This window comes from Drosophila elegans, unplaced genomic scaffold (assembly GCF_018152505.1).
Source record: "Drosophila elegans isolate 14027-0461.03 unplaced genomic scaffold, ASM1815250v1 contig_433, whole genome shotgun sequence".
In the NCBI taxonomy this organism is placed as follows: domain Eukaryota; kingdom Metazoa; phylum Arthropoda; class Insecta; order Diptera; family Drosophilidae; genus Drosophila; species Drosophila elegans.
Window position 1 is genome coordinate 683635 of NW_024545820.1, and position 18801 is coordinate 702435.

Below are 18801 nucleotides of genomic sequence, written 5' to 3' on the forward strand. Positions count from 1 at the left end.
GCAGATGCTGGGACTCAAGAAGAAGAAGATTGGTTAGGCTTGGACTTTGTGAAGGCCCAGCTAAATCCGACAGAATTATATCTGCGTTTGCCTTTTTTTAATGCACAAACCTTTTGACCTTCACTGAAAACGACCAAAAAACATTTTGGAAAACAAATTTGAAGTTCACGTACTTTAAATATTCAACACCCTTTGGATGGCGAGGATAAAAGTTAATATTTTTATTTGGCTGAGCAAAATCCTTTTGTTGGGGGAACGCCTCCAGACATTTGGAATTAAGGCTATGATATGAGCGCTTCAGATTTTCCATTTTGGCATCCATTTCATCAATTTTGGAATGCGAATCATTCGCTACCACACAACTGTCGCAATGCCACAAAATATTCGGCGAGTTTATAAGAAGTTTAACCGCCTCTGCCTGTACGTCAACACAAGCGATATGAAAGGCGCGATGGCAAAACGAGAATCAGCGCCAGATCAGCGAAGCGACATTGAAAGCTAGATGACGACTGACTTTTTCCAAAGCTTCAAGGGTATATAAACGTCGGCAGGTTTGATCTGCATACCATGTCATATCAGTTTAAAGTCAATGTATTTGATTGCATGTTTAAAAACCCAAACGTTTTTTTGGGTTAGTTTATATAAGCATATGGCGGCAAAGTCTGTTTCCTTACAGAGTCCGAAAGCTTAATTTATTTATGTATATACAGTTGTGATATATTACTAGTGGCATACTAAATCTTAATTTTAAAAGTAACAATATTATTTAATACAAACTGAGTTACTGAGTAATCAAACCATTTTAAAGAGTTAACAACAATTAGCGCCTTCATCTAAAATAAAGGCTCCTGCATCTGGCACTATCATTTCTTTAGTGGATATGTATATTACAGAAATCATATATTACATGTTAAGAGATTGAAAATTAAGCATTAAAATTACGTTGCTGAATTCATCGCTTCGCCTTAAAAAATTATGTGCGGATTGCCTTGGAGCTGTGGATAGTACCAGTCTCAGGACTGCTGTATTTATTGTTTGAAGGCTATATCTGGCACTTTCACTTTTTAAATGGGTTTATATAAAACCAGGAATCATATATCCTATAAAGTTTTTGGAGGGGATTCTACTGCAACATAAGAGCGTTCAAATTACGCTGCAGTATAGTGTCCTTTACCGAATTAAACACGACATTGATGTTGCGCGTATCAATGGCAGTGGTAAAATGGTGGTAGATCCTACTGGAGTTGTTACTGCGACGAACATTCATAAACATTTGTAGTATGAAGTTCTGGACATCTAAAACTGAGTGTGGATTTCCAATAAATTGCGGAAAGTACCAGCGAATGTCAGTCTCAGGATTGCAAACTTTCTGTTCAAGCAAGTCGGTTTTGTTTAGAAATAAAATAATTGATATTCCTTTGAACGTGTTGTTGTTGACAATGGTGTCGAAAATATTTTTTGATTCTTCCAGACGATTGGTTTTCCTGCAACGGTAACTTTTTTACTTAACCTTTTTGTCAAGTATTGGTAATTAATTTACCTGTCTTCCGCAAGCACTTGATCAAACTCCGAACTAGATACTAGAAATATAATTGACGTAACGGAGCTATCAAAACATCTTGTCCATTTTTGTCGCTGAGTCCTCTGTCCACCCACATCAACGAATACAAATGGAATGTTCTATAAGTCACCGAGCTTTAATTGATAATATCATGGTTTTATTTAATTTGCTCACCTGTACTTTTACGCAAAACTCATATACCCCTTTGGTTGCCTTTCTGCATAGCAATATATCCTTATGTGTGGGCTCATAATCTGGTTTAGCCAGCCGTTCAATTTCGTCCAAAAAATAGCTAACAGAATCGCTCTGATAAACAAAATAGTCCAAAATTAAAACATAATGCCACTTTGCGCACTAGGGCTAGCTTACAATTTGAAATTCACGTCTTCTCTCAAAAGCTCTCCTAATACCGCGATCCTGCCACAGGCGGCGTATTTGTGGTGCATATTCCATAAACCTATGGGACTCAATTGCATTGCTTTCCATTAGTTTAGCATCGTTGGCATCGAGTTCTCGTCCGTCACTTCCCCACGAAATATCCAGCTTTTCACGAGCGTCCAACAAAACTTGCATACCTTTAACGTTAGTTTAATAAGACAAAATAATAAAGGTACATGAAAAATGGCGACTTACCTCTTATCACATTTTGATATATTATATCCTGATACTCGCGGACCAGATCATATTCAAAACTTACGCCATGAATGATTCGCATTTGTTTGAGGAAAGTTGACTTGCCAGATTCCCCAGCGCCTAGGAGCAGTAGTTTCACCTAAAATCAAAAAGCCCGTTGGAACCAAAGATACATTTTTATTATTGTACAATGAAAGGAAAGCCATGAATAGCTACACATTTTCTGTGCCCTTCTAGAATGCGGGTAGCGCAAAAGGATTTGTTTATAGGCTTTTTTTTCGTCACCATGACATGCTAAAATAAACTTTGGCAAGATTAAATTTACTTTCGGCTCTTGAAAAAGCGGAAAAGTTAAGTGTTGAGTTTGTGTTTTGATAACATCTAGGCCAAGGTAATTGCGTGCCTAAAACCAGATAGCCAAAATGCCAAAATAAAAATTAACCGCATTTGAACTCCTGCTACCCCAAAGAGAAATATCCATCCTCCGGTGTCGAAGGAACTTTCTGCCACAAAATGCTGCAGTCCTTATCGAGCTCAAAAGAAGAGTAAGAAGAGAGTACACTAAACACACTAAACAACACATAAAAAAGTTTTCAAATCGCCGCAGCAAGGTTTTTCCGAAAAACAAGCAAGATCCTTTTGACCAAATTTGACCACAGGCGCAAATGCATTGACCAACTCCCAATGGAAGCTTACGAATCCTTAAAAAAAAACATATCATCCCAAAGGCAGAAATCCGACGGAAGGATGGGGTGGCTCTAGTCAGCAGAAGGCAGATATTTTTGCTGATAACCCAGGACAGGCTCAAGCCGTTAAGCATCACTATTAAAGCAGTGTTATTTATAGTGCTGCTGTTTAATAGCTTTATAGCAAGCATTTGACAGCGTTTGGCATGATGGTCTACTCAGCAAGCTACAAATCCTTTTGACGCTGCATTTATTTATCCTAGTACAAAGCTTTTTATCCAATAAAAAATTCAGTGTAGTTTTAAATAAACAAAAATAGTCAAAACGTACGTATTGTACTCAGTGTTATGCTTAAATATTATTTCAAAGAGCTGCTGCAATAGGATCGTAAGCAGAGGAGAAATAATAATAATTGCCGAAAGGGAGAAAAGTTTAGGAATATCACACGATCGCCGCTGACGTACCCCAAGGCAGTGTGCTTGCCCCGACTCTGTATTCGCTACATACTTTTGATATGCCGGACTCCTAGAGCTGTTCAAAAGTAGACGACGTATGCTGACGACACTGCAGTAGTGGTAAGAAGTACAAGCATAGATATCGCAACCATAGGTCTACAGGAGTACGTGACGCTTTGAGAAGTGGATTAAAGAATGGAACATTGGAATCAACGGTAGAAAGTATGCTTGTGTCACATTCGCCACAAGACCAATGAACTGCATAGGAATATCTCTGCAATAAGACATGAAGCATTCTAGTAATACATGGGGGTTATCCTAGGCAGCAAGCTCACTTTACAGAGTCACACCAATACGCTTAAACATTCAATGCTTCCAAAGGCTGCAAAAATGTCTTGGTTTCCTTCGTCAAAAAACAATCTCTCAATCGCCAATAAAGTTCGCATTTACAAGTCCATTTTAAGCCTTATTTAGAGTGATGCGTTACAAGTCTACGGCATTAAGGCTAAGACTAATTTCAACAAAATTAGAGTAGCACAAATTAAGATAGTAAAAAAACTGTGTATTGTTCCGTGGTGTGTACATGAAAACAAAATATTTAGAAAGAGACCTTAAAATCCCTTAGATTTTCGATGTTTGTCGGACGCATGCAGTTACATCAAGCGTATTGGCACTCGCCCTAATATCCTGACAAAAAGACTGACCTTTAAATAAAAAATGTTGCAACTAAAACTGGGTATTAATTATATTTTACACAATTAAGTTAAGGCACAACAAAATTATCCTAGAAAGACGCTAATGCAAGCCACACGCAATGGGTAAGTACAAACAAAAAAGAAAAGGCGCCAGTTACATTTTGATTACCTCTTTTCAGTCAAATGTATTAACCTGCAACGAAGGTAATGATGTAAAGGTTAATATTAAGGTAAAGGACCTGATCATTATCACTTTACCACCACTTTGGGGTCTGAAGAGTCGGGGGTGACCACTCTTTCCCCGACTACCGATGAATAGAATTCACGATAGATACACTGACAAATAACCAATCTAGGGAAAATCATTTGGGTGTATTACAGACGACGGGTATAAGCTGAACAAACAAACAGGAGGCGAAATATATTCCCCTGAGTTAGACATCAGATCCTCCTTTTGTCTGCTAGACCATTGTAGTGTACTACAGGCGAGGTCATGGCAACACAGGTCGCCAAAAATCTGGATCCAACACTATTTCAAAACTACCTTAATAACAATCTCTGAGTGCCGCAAATCTCTTAACGAGATGGTCAATCATCTCAGAAGTCACCGGTCACCGCGACATTGTAGTCAATTGCGTAGTTGACGAACTGGCAAGACAAGGCACGACCGCTGATATCCTTTTCGAGAAGGCTTTCTGTTAGCAGATGGCATTCAATCCCCTCCTGCAAGCCAATAAAGTTAACTTCAAATGAACAAGGGCACTCATATAGTGCACCAGGAGGGACATTCCATCCTAATCGGCGCAATCATAGGGGCACAGGCAATCATGCGCGAAGCCTATTTTATGTTTAAAGAACATTATTGCTGAATGTGGTTAATAATTACGTATTTGACTTTTAACAAATTATTTTGAATCGATCGATTCTAGCATTCAGAATCTTTGCAAATTCACCGTCTCTATTGTGGTTTACGAACGAATTTAAGGGGGTGTTCTGGTCTAGAAGGCAGAATTTTAGGCATTTTTTAGAGTAAGATAAAAAAGGAATCAAAAACATTTTTAATATACAGTTTTTTATATGATTTTTTTTATAAAGCTGGCCATATGGGAGCAGCTTATATTGAATGATTTCCTTCCAATCCCACCAAACACACAGCAAAACGTTTCTGACCGTCAATCCCGGGTTGGCCACTGTTTGGGACGACTCACCGGCCTTCAACCGGAAGGTGAGGGTGTTGCACGCACTTAGCTTCTGGTATTGACTATGTAGTTCGACAGATGGCGCCACCTAAACTTCGATTGTTTTGTAAGTGGAATACTTAGCTTAAAGTTTGTTGGCTAAGTAACGGGTATCTTATAGTCGGGGAACTCGACTATAGTGCTTTTTCTTGTTATACCTTTGCAGAAATTATTAAATTTATTAAAGTATATGTCGTAACATCGAGTTCCTCAATGATTTCTGGGGCGTTGCGAGCCGTGCGCTTTCTCGGCTGTGACATTTAGTAACCTTTCAGTACCGCACCTCGATCGTGACTGCCTGATCTATCAATCAGAGCTCCCTTTTATACACCAAATTGGTCAACATACTCTTGTTCACATACTTTGCCAAATACCATATGGCCATCTATTTTACTCGTACCACGTCACACCGAGACTGCACATAACAGAAATCCGTTAGACTCAACGCAACACTTACACACAGAAACTCATATAAAGAAAGGAATGCGAAGGGAAGAATAAAAAAGCAACGAGTGGCATTCATAACAAATTCTAAGTAAAAGTGAATTTCCAAGTAAGTCATCATTTCATGTTAATTCTTATTTTAATAGCGTAATACCACGAAAACAAAACTAAAGATCCGACATATACATATCCTTGGTCAGCGTCACCAGGAGAGTCGATCTAGCCATGTCCGTCTGTCCGTCCGTTTATACGCAAACTGTATGTTTAAATCGGTCATATCTGTCGGTAAACACACAAATTTTAAAAATCGAACCTTAATTTTAGAAGTTATTGGAATTTTTTTTTGGTTTTGACGTCGCTGTATATTTGAAAAACGGCGTTTGAAATCAAAATCTTAATTTTTTACTTACGAACAAGCTTAATTGGCAAGTTTAGTATCACCGTGCAACAGTCTTAATAATTGGTGCGACTAAAAAGTTCTAATAAATCTCGGTGTGCTGAACCGATTTCGAGATAAATGATCTCAAAGAGCCAAAATTTACGATTTTACGGGTACTTTGATTCTGGATACTTTTTTCTTTACTGCCTGAACCTATAATCATTTTGCTATACTACAACTATTTGGCTAGGATCCTCATACCCAAAACAGTCGACATATTTTTTTAAAATTTTATATTTGACAAAGAATGCAAACACATTAAATGACGCGTTTAATTTTTCAAGTGACAATAAAAGTTTGGAGTAAGCGCACGACTTTCCGAAGCTGTTTAACCAGAACTATAACTCGGCTCCAATTAAAATGTTAGCACAATATTCTAGAGTATGTATAGACTCAAATAAGACAACAAAAAAACTAACTAAAAAAAATTAAAGCTGATTACGGACCATTATTCAGGCTACAGTATGGGGTTCCAAAAAAAAAAAAACACAATTTTCAGTCAATTATTATTTTACCCAAAGCGAAGTCACGCGGTTGACTATCGAAAACAATCAATAGCTTAAGAAATATGTAGGGTACTACAAGTTCGATTTTGTTTATTATTACGGGAATTACAAAGTTTTGTGAGGAGTTGAATAACTCCCCACAAGTTAAGAAGCAAGCAGAGTAAGCGCATGCAAGCAGTGGCCTACCAGTTACCAGTTACGCGGCGAATTCGCCCGTAGTAACGGTAGTGCGGCGAGAGAGAGTGGTGCACTGAGCACCAGACAAGGACAAGGAGAGTCCGAGAGGGACAGCAATAGAAGAGAGCGGCGGAGGGCCGTGGGCAGAAGGAAGTAACGGGGCGGCACCGGACTTTGGACCCAGATGTTGGTGCCGTGCGCAGAGGGCGAAAGGTCGAACGGTAAAAACGTGGACTTTGGACCAGGAGGCAAGGAGACGCCGATAACTAGCGGTAAATGGAGGCCTATATAAACCGGCCGAGCGCAGGAAGCTGGATCAGACGATTTCTGCAAATTCAACAAGTAACAGTTATCAAGTGAACCAGTAACCAGTGCGGAGTCATCAAGCTAAAGTCTCCGAATTGAGACACAGGTAGCTGAGGTCCTTACGGCATCACACGGCTAAGTCCAGGCGCTTTGTCACAACTTCTGTCGCGATTTGAGCTTGGCATCCCACCCGGCGTGTCCGACAAAGTGAACAAATAGTGTTCTTCGACGAAGAACCGTGGGCTCTGAAGGAAAGCTGTCTAGAACTAGCTACCTGTCTACAAGGACTGCATTGGCGAACTCCGGCGTATGCCTGATCGTCCTGCAGGAACTGTACAAGGTCCTGGTGCGACTAGCCCGGAAGGACGCGGGTTTGTTCAGCTGGTGTCTCGAAAGGCGTATGCGTTGAGAGCCCAGCGGTTAACCGCTAGAGTCCCACAACGGCAGCTTACCGAGTCGCCAACAAGGAGCGGAGCCGGTCGAGATACCTGGAGGCAGAACAAGGACAGCAAGGACCCCAGGACGACGTACAACGAGCGTCGCGCGAGCAGCATATACTTCGAATTTTTAAGCCTGCGGCAGAGAGGGTAGGGTGCCTGTTCACCATAGTCTGGGAACGGTGACGCATCCCTAATTCCTGTGACCCCGCCGAGCCAAGGGCAGCAGAAGACATCGCAAGCGAAACCGGCGAGGGAGACACCACTTCCGGCGATGGAGACACCGCTTCGCAGCCAGCACGATCTAGAGAGACGTTCGACGTGGGAAGGAGACGACGGCAGAACATAGTTCTACATTATCAATACACCACCCCGGCCGAGGGTCAAGTCGGCGAATAAAAGATCACTGTGTACTCCCAATCTTTCTGTGCGTTTTCACTGATCAACAGGGCGGTCACGTATATATAAATTTGGTGGGACGAACACTTACATCTTTTGAGCTAGCCGCACGACATTCGTAGCGAGCGGATAAACAAAAAAAATCAGTTCGTTACATCTGGGGCCCAACGTGATTGTCCTGACAGTAAAAATACAGCATTAAACAGAAATGGGGAAAAATTGGATCTATCTCCTCAAGAAAGAGGATTTCCCAAAGGTGGCAGCCAAGCTTGGCAGCATCCTGGATGGCAGGTCGGACGACATGCGAAAAACCTTTTCAGAGTATGTTACGAAAACACAAAACGACCCAGGAATGGCGGAAATTTGGGCTGAGCTGGAGGAAATATACGACAAACCAGTCTCAAGCAGCAAGTTGCAAGTCCCAGACGCTGAACAGCTCATAGCTATCATGGGCGTGGAGAGCATGAATCCCTTTAACCCCTTGCAAAATTAAAAGCTGATTACGGACCATTATTCAGGCTAAAGTATGAGGTTCAAAAAAAAAAAACCCAATTTTCAGTCAATTATTATTTTACCTAAAGCAAAATCACGCGGTTGACTATCGATAACAATCAATAGCTTAAGAAATATGTAGGGTACTACAAGTTCGATTTTGTTCATTATTACGGGAATTACAAAGTTTCAAATTAAACAGAACAAATATTTGGGTTTTACGACATTTGCATTACTTCGTCATTCGACCTTCTTTGTCAATCACTCGGCATCAACTGAACTTGGTGCGATATCTTGGCGTGGAAATTAGGTAGAAGAGAGTGATGGATATATAGATCATATTGATGGAGAAGGATGGAGAGTGGTTTCTGATGATGATGAAATTATTCCCTTCGTTGTGAAATCGAATCGTTCAATATATCCCCATCCCTCAATTGGCCATCCTGAATCTTCATTCGCCCCTGAATGAACTCCATTGTGGTTATTTTCGGTCCCTCCTGGTTGCCTTCTTTCTGTACCTCATAACGCCCATAATTAAGATTTTTGTTTATTTTATACGGACATAAAAATTCGGTGTCCTTTTAATAGCATAGTTGCTATTCTCCTACAGCATAATCAGTTTCAACCTTTCTTTTCTCAATAAAGTTCTTTCGGTTCTCTTGCTGCACTTTCTCAATATTTTCCTGAGCTTTGTCAAATATTTCTTCTCGCTCATTAAAAGTTCTCGCTCTTCAAAAAGTTTTCTTAAATCAGTGTTTTTCTTTCGTATTTCTAATCCAGTCAAGATTTTAAACGAACTATACTTGTTAGTTTGAGGTGCAGTGCTCTTTATTTTCTGTTGAATTTACTGGGTTTTTTTTGGCACATTTTGCTCAACATCGGTATAACAATTTTGTTGCATCTAGGCATGTCTGTAATGATGTGAAGTAGTAGTTCCTTCGCGGCAGCAATTCTACTTGAATGCAGTTACCCTGTTAATAGAAACTATTCGGCGAGACTTACCAAAGATGCTGCTTGCTTCTCCAGCTTTTCTAGAACTTCTTCGAATCCCGTCGATTTCGATAAAGTTGGATAAAGCCATACAAATTTGGAAAATCAATCCACGACCGTCAGAATGGTTTTGTATTTCTTCTGCGTATCGGTCAGAGTTCCAACGCGGTCCATATGATAGGTTCCAAGAGGTTCTAGAGCCTTGTCTATGGGACTGGAGCCTTGACTTGGCTTGGACTCAATGATCAGATGTTCATCAGTTCGTAAACTGCGTCTTTGTAAAGGATAGTATTCTTCAAAAAGAAGTCTTCTTATATGTCATTGCTGATCAATACAGATTTTACAATCTTAATCCAGTTGTCATTGTTTTGTGCCTCTTATAATCGTGACTTTGTGGAATCTGCGATCAAAAGCATGACAATCGGGTTAGTGCATCCACGTGCCTCATCTTGGAAGAGCAGGAAGAGCAGGTAGACTCCACTTTTTCAACGCGTTTACGATCGCTAGAACCTCTAGTTCGTAAGAACTGTATTTTTCTTCTCATACTTGCTTGCATCTTTATGCACTTCAGTTTTTGCCGGCCAATCGAACACTTTGAGTACTGGTGCTGATGCTAGCAGTTGCTTCAGATAGTTGAAGGAAACTAAACCTTCCTCAGCCAACGTTAAATTCCTGTCCCTTCCCTTTTTTATTAGTTTTCTCTCAGAAAATCGGTCAATCGGCATAATCTTTGATAAATGTATGACGTCAGACACAAGTACGATAACACTTCAAAGCTTTTTTGCTTTGGGGAATTGGATATTTTAATTTTCTAGTTAGTTGGTGCTATGATTCCGTTCTCAATGGTGTAACCTAGGAAATCGATTTTGCTCATCAAAACTTGTGTTTTTTTTCTATTGATGCGTAGTTCTGCCTTCGACACTACTTTTAAAACTTTTTCAACGTCTGCAGTCCCTCAGTTTCGTCCTTACTTGGCACGATTATATCGTCCATATAAACTACGATCATTTGACTTTAAATGAAATCCCTCAACGTAGCGGTAAGATATCGGCAGAATACAGCAGGAGAGTTTAAGATGCCAAATGGTACATGCGTAAATTCGTACTGTCCGTTATGCGTCACGAATGCTGTAAACTTCCTGGATTATTCGTCAATCGGTACATAATGCTTTTGTGCAACAAGTACAGCTGGTGATGCGTACTCTGAAGAGCTTGGTACAATAATTCCCTCTGCCAGCCATTCTTGCACTTATTTCTCAATAAAACATTTGTTCTCATAAGAGGTTCGTCTTGGGCGTTAATAAACTAAAATGTCGTCTTCCAATAAAATTTTCATATTCACTGGTCTGTCAATTGATTTTTCTGGCTTATAGCCTGAAACAAGCTGCTCTATCTTTAGCTTTTGATTCTTGTCCATGTGAGACAAGTAAGCTTCCCAAAAAGAAGTTTCTTCGACGATTTTTTGACACACATACGCTTAATTATCCGTTCTCATCAAACACAAATCGCATCTTGAGTCAATCATGGCAACAAACGCCACGTCAATAACTTTCGGCATCTTGTAAATTAAACCTTTCGCAGCTTTAGCTTCTAGCAGATTAGCAGACTCGTTCCTAGCAGAATATTTTGTGTTCTTCTCATCACTGTGCTTCGAAATGGGTCCTTTCTTGTTGCAGTTATAGCAAACTAGTTCGCCTTTGCAATCTTTTTCGATGTGGCCCTTACTATTACATTTGAATGACTTTCTTTAAAAATTACCTGTCGGCCAGCTATTTCCTTATTAAAACTTTCTTTATATATTCTTTACCCTACATCTTCTCGTAAACATAAATTTCGTGCTAGAGTTCCCTAACGGATACAGTCATGCCTTATCTACTTTGCTGTCTGCCTTATCTACTGACATCTTCAAAATATGAAACTAAACTTTTCTTAAGCGTAATCTGCTTGCTTATCTCCATTAAACTATAGAGAAATTCAATGCATGTCACTTTTAGCTGCTTCTGCCTCTGCCGCAAAATCTTATAAACTTATAAACTATAGAGAAATTCAATGCATGTCACTTTAAGCTGCTTCTGCCTCTGCCGCAAAATCTTATATACTTCCGTCGAACAAAACTATTTCCCAAAATCTTGCTTCAATGCTTGGTCCTACCCCTAACTCCTGTAAGGCTTGGCTGCTTTAATCAGAAGCTGTTTAGCATTAATAAATGTCTGCAAGTTATCCCAGCGCACCGTAACAGCAACATCCTCGAATTCAGACAGCCACTGATTGACGTCCTCTTTTTTGGAGCCCCAAAACGAAGAAACACTGTCTTGATAATCGCTTAAAGTTAGTTAGGTGCATTCGTTTCTTGGTAGTTTGATGAACAACTGACGCTTACAGAACTTTCATCCGCACCGCCACCCACATCCAGCCCAGAATAATCGAACAGCCGATCCTGTAAAACACTCTATTTTCCATACTTTTCCAATCGTCGTCGTTTATTTTACAAACTCCTGACTCTGGCTGCCAAAATTGCCAGATCAAGATCAATCCTACGCCTTCGTTGCAAGGATCACTTCGCTTCGTCCTCTCACAGGTAATTGCTTAATTCGTTTTCACCTGAGATTACCTCATCAGAAAAATTTCACAAGCTCTGCAATAAATCGTCGTCGAAATTTTTGTCGGTTTGCTTTTTTTCTCTATTTAGTTTGTTGATTTCATCATCTTTTTGTGGTTGCGTTGCATGTCAATTTCGGCAAACGCACACTCTCAAATACATATTATGGTTTTAATTACGCGTCCAACGAACCTCGGTCATCTAAATCCCATACTCCGTTTAAAAAATATTCAATAAACATGAGTTTCACAGCATTTATGAAATAAAAACTTTTGCCCTTCTCTTGGTTTGTTTGTATGTGAGTTTGTTTGCGAGTATTAATATTAGGTTGTCAAAAAAGTCTTGCGGTATTTTTATTGAATTTTCAATTGTTCATAAAATTGGTTACAATAATGCGATTCAAGTCAAATATGTTCGATGACGCGTTCCCAACGAGATGCCAACTTCATAATGCCCCTCTCATAGCTCGCTTCCCTATTGGCAAAAAACTCGGAGAGTCAATTTTCCCAGGACCAGGCCAACTTCAGACTACCAAGCGCGTTCGCCATGGACAGAAACAATTAGTGCGAGATCCGGACTATACGGTGGATGCAAAAGAACCTCCCATCCGAGCTCCCGGAGCTTCTGGCGCGTCGCTAAAGATGTGTGTGGCCTCCGTCTGGGTCGTTTCACCGTTTTTCGACCACGACCGTTTGCGCCTTACGTTATCGTAAGTGACCCACTTTTAATCGCCAGACACCATACGCTTCAAAATCGGGTCGATTTTTTTGCGATTTACGCTCAAAGATGTTTTTTTGCGTCAATTCGTGTGGCACCCATACATCGAGCTTCTTAGTGACTTCAAGCTTCTTCCAATTGTTTATAACAGTTTAATGACTCATGCCCAGCTCTTGACCGATGCTACGGCTGCTACTATGCCGGTCTCTTTCGACCAATTCAGCGATTTTATCCCAATTTTCGACGACAGGCCTTCCGGAGCGTGGCGCATCTTCGACCACCTCTACACAACACCGAAATCTTCGAAACCATCGTAGTGCGGTGGAAATGGAAACTGTATCGTGCCCATAAACTGCACAAATTTTATTGGCGGCTTGAAATGCCTTTTTGCCTTTATCGTAGTAGTACTGTAGAATATGGCGTATTTTCTCTTTATTTTGCTCCATGATTGCCACGCTATAACTCACGAACGACTTAAAAGAAAAGACAATCAATCACACACTTGTTAGCGCGTGAGCTTTCCAAAAAGGTATAGTATGACCTGATGCGACGAATAAAACAAGAACTACGCGCTTTCAGCGCCAACTAGCGAAAATACCGCAAGTAAAGTTATGATGACTTTCAGATTAATTAAAGCAGTTATACGATATCGTTCATTTGATTTTAATAAAATTAAAAGAGTCATTCTGAATTAATAAACTGTCCGAAAGAATTTAAAAAAAATTATAAAAAAAGGGAGAAACTAACAATTTTTTCTGTACTTCTTTTTAATATTGTGGTTGTTTCCTTTGCAGCTATATTATATAGTCGTCCGATTTTAATCAAATTTAAACAGTAATTCTAAAACAATAAACCAGTAATTTATATTGGAGAACTAAACAGTCTCAGTCTCTCAGCTTTCATTGCGAGAAGACGCGTTTTTCATTTCATTATGACCTCATTTACGTGCTCTGAGTGCAATGTTGCAGTTACGCATGCGCAACTTCGCGGTTTTAAGGCGGTTCGATGTTCATCGCTTTGTCATCGCATTTTCCACTTTCTTGTGTTAATGTGCCTGAAGAGGCAATAAAATTGCTAACTATTATGCCGAATCTGTTATGGCAATGTGATAGCTGCGTAGTGAGCAATGATTCGCACTCAAAAACAGACTAAATCATTGAAGAACTTCGTGAACTTAAAAGCCTATACTTGCACTTAAATACAAAGTTTCAAATCGCTTTTCCTGAATCTGTGGATGCCCCGGCTAATGTTAACACCAACAAGCGGAAGAAGGAAAAAGTTGCCAAAAAAATAAAAACAATCGTAACAACAAGAAACATATTATTGGTTCGGCGCTCGCTTGTGATCAACTTGCAGTATCGCCCAGCAAAAGATTTTTGCATATTGGCAAATTCGCTGTAAACACAAAGCCAGAGGCGCTGTGCAAGTTTGTTTCTGACAAGTTAAAAGTAAATTCTGACAGCATAAGCTTGGAGTCCCGGAGCAGTATTATCAGACTGTCTTCAGCGGTGATTTCTGCCCACAATCAGTTAAGGTGAGCTGATTCATCCACAGGGAGTGAGAGCGCTTGGAATTTACTGTGATGGATACATTGGATGGAGAACCATTGCGTACATCTACCCCTGCTAAGCTTCCATCAAAAAACCCCCAGTAATCGACGTCACTGGCTCTGACCTCATTATTGGTTCACTTTCGTGCATCATTTATAACTGCAGTTCTCAACTTCATCACCAACAATAAATGCATAAGCTGGTGCTTAGGCCGCTCGCCCTCTACATCGTTCTTTCGAATCAAGGCGCGCAGCCGCATCTGTTTTTAGATCAACAACAATACGGCGCTCTCTTCGGAGTTTCTCAACATCATGCAGCTTCATACACTCAGTCGCTCTTGACGGCTGTTTTTTCTGATGTACCCAATGCATATGATATAAGCGCGCTCCTCATATTGGCGCTCTATCCATCTCCTGCTGCCTCGCTGCTTGGCTTTACTCGTGGATGGCTGAGCGATTGCGTTGAATTATCACTCTCTTCGCACCCATATTTGCAACAACAACAAAATCGGATGACTTTGCCCTTTTTTTTTGCAGCTCCTTACTTAAAAAGAGTCCGCTTCTATACAGCGCTCTCTTCCAAGTTGCACTCCCTTCACCTCCCGCTGCATCGCCGCTTCGGCCGACGTTTGGATGGCTAACTGCTGTTTTTGGAGTTCTGCTCATTTCCTCATGGTTGCCAACGGGGGATTTTAAAATCTTATGATGAGCTTTCTGCATTGCGCTCCCAAGGGCACTCATCGACTCTGGAAGTATCTGCAAGTTGGTGTTCTACGATTGTGCGAATGGATAGCAACTATAACCTTCGTAATGATAATCTTCCACTACCAACACGTATCCGGATTGGAATATTGCGTACGGCTCTGAATGGCTTTTTTTGACTTGCGAGGCAAAGGCCGCATGTGGATTTTACGATACCATTTCATGACTTCCGTTATGAAACTATGGCAACAGTTTCTGAGAATTCATCAGTCAAAAGAATTGGAACTAATTGCCTTAAAATTTATTTTCAAAACTTATCTGGAATGAGACCTAAAACTCAGTCCGTCTTCATGAGCACTTTCAACAGTGGTTATGACATAATAATATTGGTTGAAACCTGGCTGAACCCCAACTTCAACTCCAATGAGTTCTTCGATACTAATTTATTCCATGTCTATCGTAAGGATAGAGACTTCAGCAGAATGAAGTGCGAGAGAGGTGGAGGCGTCATCGTGGCTGTCCGCCGTACCTTCTCGTGCTGCGCAGCTGTACTTTCAAACGAGGACTCTCTTCATGACCAGTTGGCTGTTGAGGTATCTGGATTGTCTGGGAAGACTGTAATAGTTGCTTCTTATATTCCCTCTGGAAGTGACTTCACGCTTTATCAGGCGCACATGAATAACATTGCCAGCCTACATGCCAGCATAGATGACTCTGTTGGTCTCGTTGTGACAGAAGATTTTAATTTGGTCATGTGATCCGCAATCCCATGCTATGGTGCCTGGCAATGTACACCAGCCACATGATATTATTGTTTTCGATGATTGTTATAGTATGGGCCTCACCCAAATAAATTATGTCTTTAATGATTTGCATAGGCTACTAGATTTAATATTCATCAATTCTATTGTTCATTCCTCGGTAAGCCTTGCTGAATTTAGTATTTCCAGTTGTGATGTTCATCATAAGCCCTTATGCTTTAATATTGAATTTTATAATTTCTTACCAGTTGTTAACTTTATTCCTATGTCTAATTTTGATCATGCCAGCTTGGTTGCCGTAAGTGATTGCCTCACGTCTATGGATTGGGTTTCCTTGCTATCAAATGCTTGCATTGAGACCAATTACAATATCTTTCTTGTCGCTTTAAAAAATATTCTTGACAGCACTTGTTCAACCAAGGTACGGGATTCCTATAGGCTTCCTTGGTATACAAAAGGTATACAGAAATATAAAAATCTAAGAAATAAGTTCTACAAACGGTTCATTAGATGGGGTAATCCTTTGGCTCGTGATAGATATACACAACATAAGCGGGAATTTGAGTTTCTTAATAAATTTCTATATAATCAATACATTTCCGACATTAAAAATAGCTTAAAATCAAATCCAAATGTTCTGGCGTTTTATTAATTCAAAGAAATCTTACTCTTCCATGCCGTCAACTGTGTCATACAACAATATTACCGCTAATTCTGGGACAAATATTGCAAACTTATTTGCTTCCTTTTTTCGGCCAATTTTGAGCCTGCTTGTGACTGAAATGACCAACAAATTCTAAATAACATTCCAGAAATTTGTAATATTGGTTCCCTTCAAATTAATGATGAGTACATTTCTGAAGCTATTTCGCAATTTGACGACTCCATTAAGCATGATATTGATTGAGTTTCTTCATTTTTTCTTAAAAAATTTTATCACAGTCTTCTTTAACCCCTTAAGATGATCTACTCGTCTTCACTACTTCAGGGTAAATTTATTTCTAGGTGGAAAATTGCCAAAATTCTACCGGTTCATAAAGGCAGAAGCAAGTCTGAGGTTTCTAATTACAGGCCGATTGCTAAAATAAGCAATATTGCAAAGCTATTCGAGAGAATTATAGTTAAAAATTATCCTTCCTGATACGTATATAATGACCCTTATCAGCGCGGGTTCTTGCCTGGTAGTTCTACTACATCGAATTTAGCTATTTTCGCGGAACATTGCATACAAGCCTTTGAGTAACATCCCCAAGTCGACACAGTTTTTGATAAGGTTTCTCACTCTGCCTTGCAAGCCAAACTTTTTAAGCTTGGTATTCACGGCTCTTTTCTAAATTGGATCTCTTCTTATTTGGCAAACCGATCCTATCATGTTGAAGTCAGCGAGTTTGTTTCTAACCTCTTTGAAGCTACCTCTGGTGTTCCTCAAGGCAGTTTTCTTGGTCCTTTGCTTTTCGTTATTTTCATTAATGATATTTGTTTCTGCATTCAATCTTCATGCCAGTGAAATCCTTAAATGACAGTTATTTGCTACAATCGGACTTGAACAAAATCATTTTATGGTGTATTCAGAACAATTTACCTCTCAACCTAAATAAATGTTATGTTGTTCGCTATAGTAAATGTATCTTAAATATTCTTTCAGTATATTTTGTTCATATCAATAGAATTGAGAGGCTGCAGAAAAAGTACATAAAATTTGCACTTCAGCCGTTAAGCTTTTCGGAACCTTTGCCAGCTTACTCTAGCCAATGTTGCCTACTGCATACCTGCAGTCTAGAAGATCGCCGTTCGATAGCGAGCTTGCTCTTTATCAATGATGTTATAATTGGTAATATAGATAGTCCATTCATATTAAGCTCAATTAAATTCAATATCCCTGCCAGGAGTCTCCGTACCATCATCCCATTTTTTGAAAGTGCTGCGAGGACTAACTATGCGCGTAATGAGCCAATCTTAAGAACTTTAAGACTTTTTAACTCTTTGCCATTAAGTATTCGATTGGTTTGGGGATCCAAGAAGGATGTGCTTAGGCAATTACTTAGGGAATATTTTTTAATTAATACTTAGTTTTAAGTTAAGTTAGCTGATAGCCAGAAAAGGATTTATCCATTGGCGAATAAATTAATAAATATTTATAAATATTTATAAACAATATTAAAGCTATATGGGAGATATTTGATATAGTCGTCCAATCCGGCTCGTTCCGACTTATATACGACCAGTAATAGAAAGACAACTTTTAGATTTGAGACTGAGAGACAAGTTTGCGTAGAAATGGACAGAAGAATGGACAGTCGGATAGACAGATAAATAGACGGGCATGGCTAGATCGACTCTTCTATTGATACAAATTAAGAATATATATACCTTATACGGTAGAAATTGTGCAAAATTCAAGTTCAAGCAGAAGCTTAAAAACTGACTGCAGAAATAGTCAGAAATTAGAACTATCTAGCTAATGACAAAAGTGAACTGCTTTGTAAATTAACACACTGCTTTAGGTAATTATAATACTTAAGCCCACCAAAAAAAAGCGCAACACCGCGTTTAAATCGAATCAAAGTTTTCTTTGTATATTCTGACGAGAATAAATAACTTGTCAAAATAACCAGCTAAATTGGTGCCCACGACAATCTTAAAGACTTTAAACTTGATTTTGTAATCTTTTTCACATAAACGATAAAAATCAAGAAAATCCGAGCACTTCATTACGACTTACGAAACTTATAAATAAGACGCCTTCTTTTCCAAGAGGACGAGCCTTCAGGTTCGCCCAACGCTATGCCGGACACCGATCCAGATGTAGCAGCCCAGACCCAAGATCTTTAGCAGCAACTTGAAGCACTTAGGGCAAGCGCGCCTGCAAACAGAGATGAGACGCCGTCGAGCACACACACACGTAGAAGCATACATTTGCCAAAATTGGCTGGATCTTGTGATCTTTCACCTGGAGGAGGACGGACCCCGGAGCGAGAAAATTTTCTTTACTATGTTTCTGGCCGAGAAACTATTT

The 18801-nt window shown here is 39.7% G+C and overlaps 1 protein-coding gene across 2 annotated transcripts in view; it reads right to left on the reverse strand.

Moving 5' to 3' along the window:
* Positions 1 to 594: 594 nt before the first annotated feature.
* The window catches only part of LOC108140348 (guanine nucleotide-binding protein subunit alpha homolog), a 40579-nt gene continuing 22372 nt past the window's right edge, over positions 595 to 18801 (reverse strand). Inside the window, exons 2-6 of one of the 2 annotated variants that reach the window (XM_041708914.1) lie at positions 2195 to 2333; positions 1931 to 2136; positions 1736 to 1867; positions 1541 to 1644; positions 595 to 1484 (exon numbers count right to left, since the gene is read on the reverse strand). In XM_041708914.1, coding sequence (XP_041564848.1) covers positions 1124 to 1484; positions 1541 to 1644; positions 1736 to 1867; positions 1931 to 2136; positions 2195 to 2333 — 942 coding nt within the window. In that variant the 3' untranslated portion in view covers positions 595 to 1123. Of the gene's footprint in view, positions 1485 to 1540; positions 1681 to 1735; positions 1868 to 1930; positions 2137 to 2194; positions 2334 to 18801 lie in introns of both variants that reach the window. The other variant, XM_041708913.1, reaches the window with a different exon arrangement.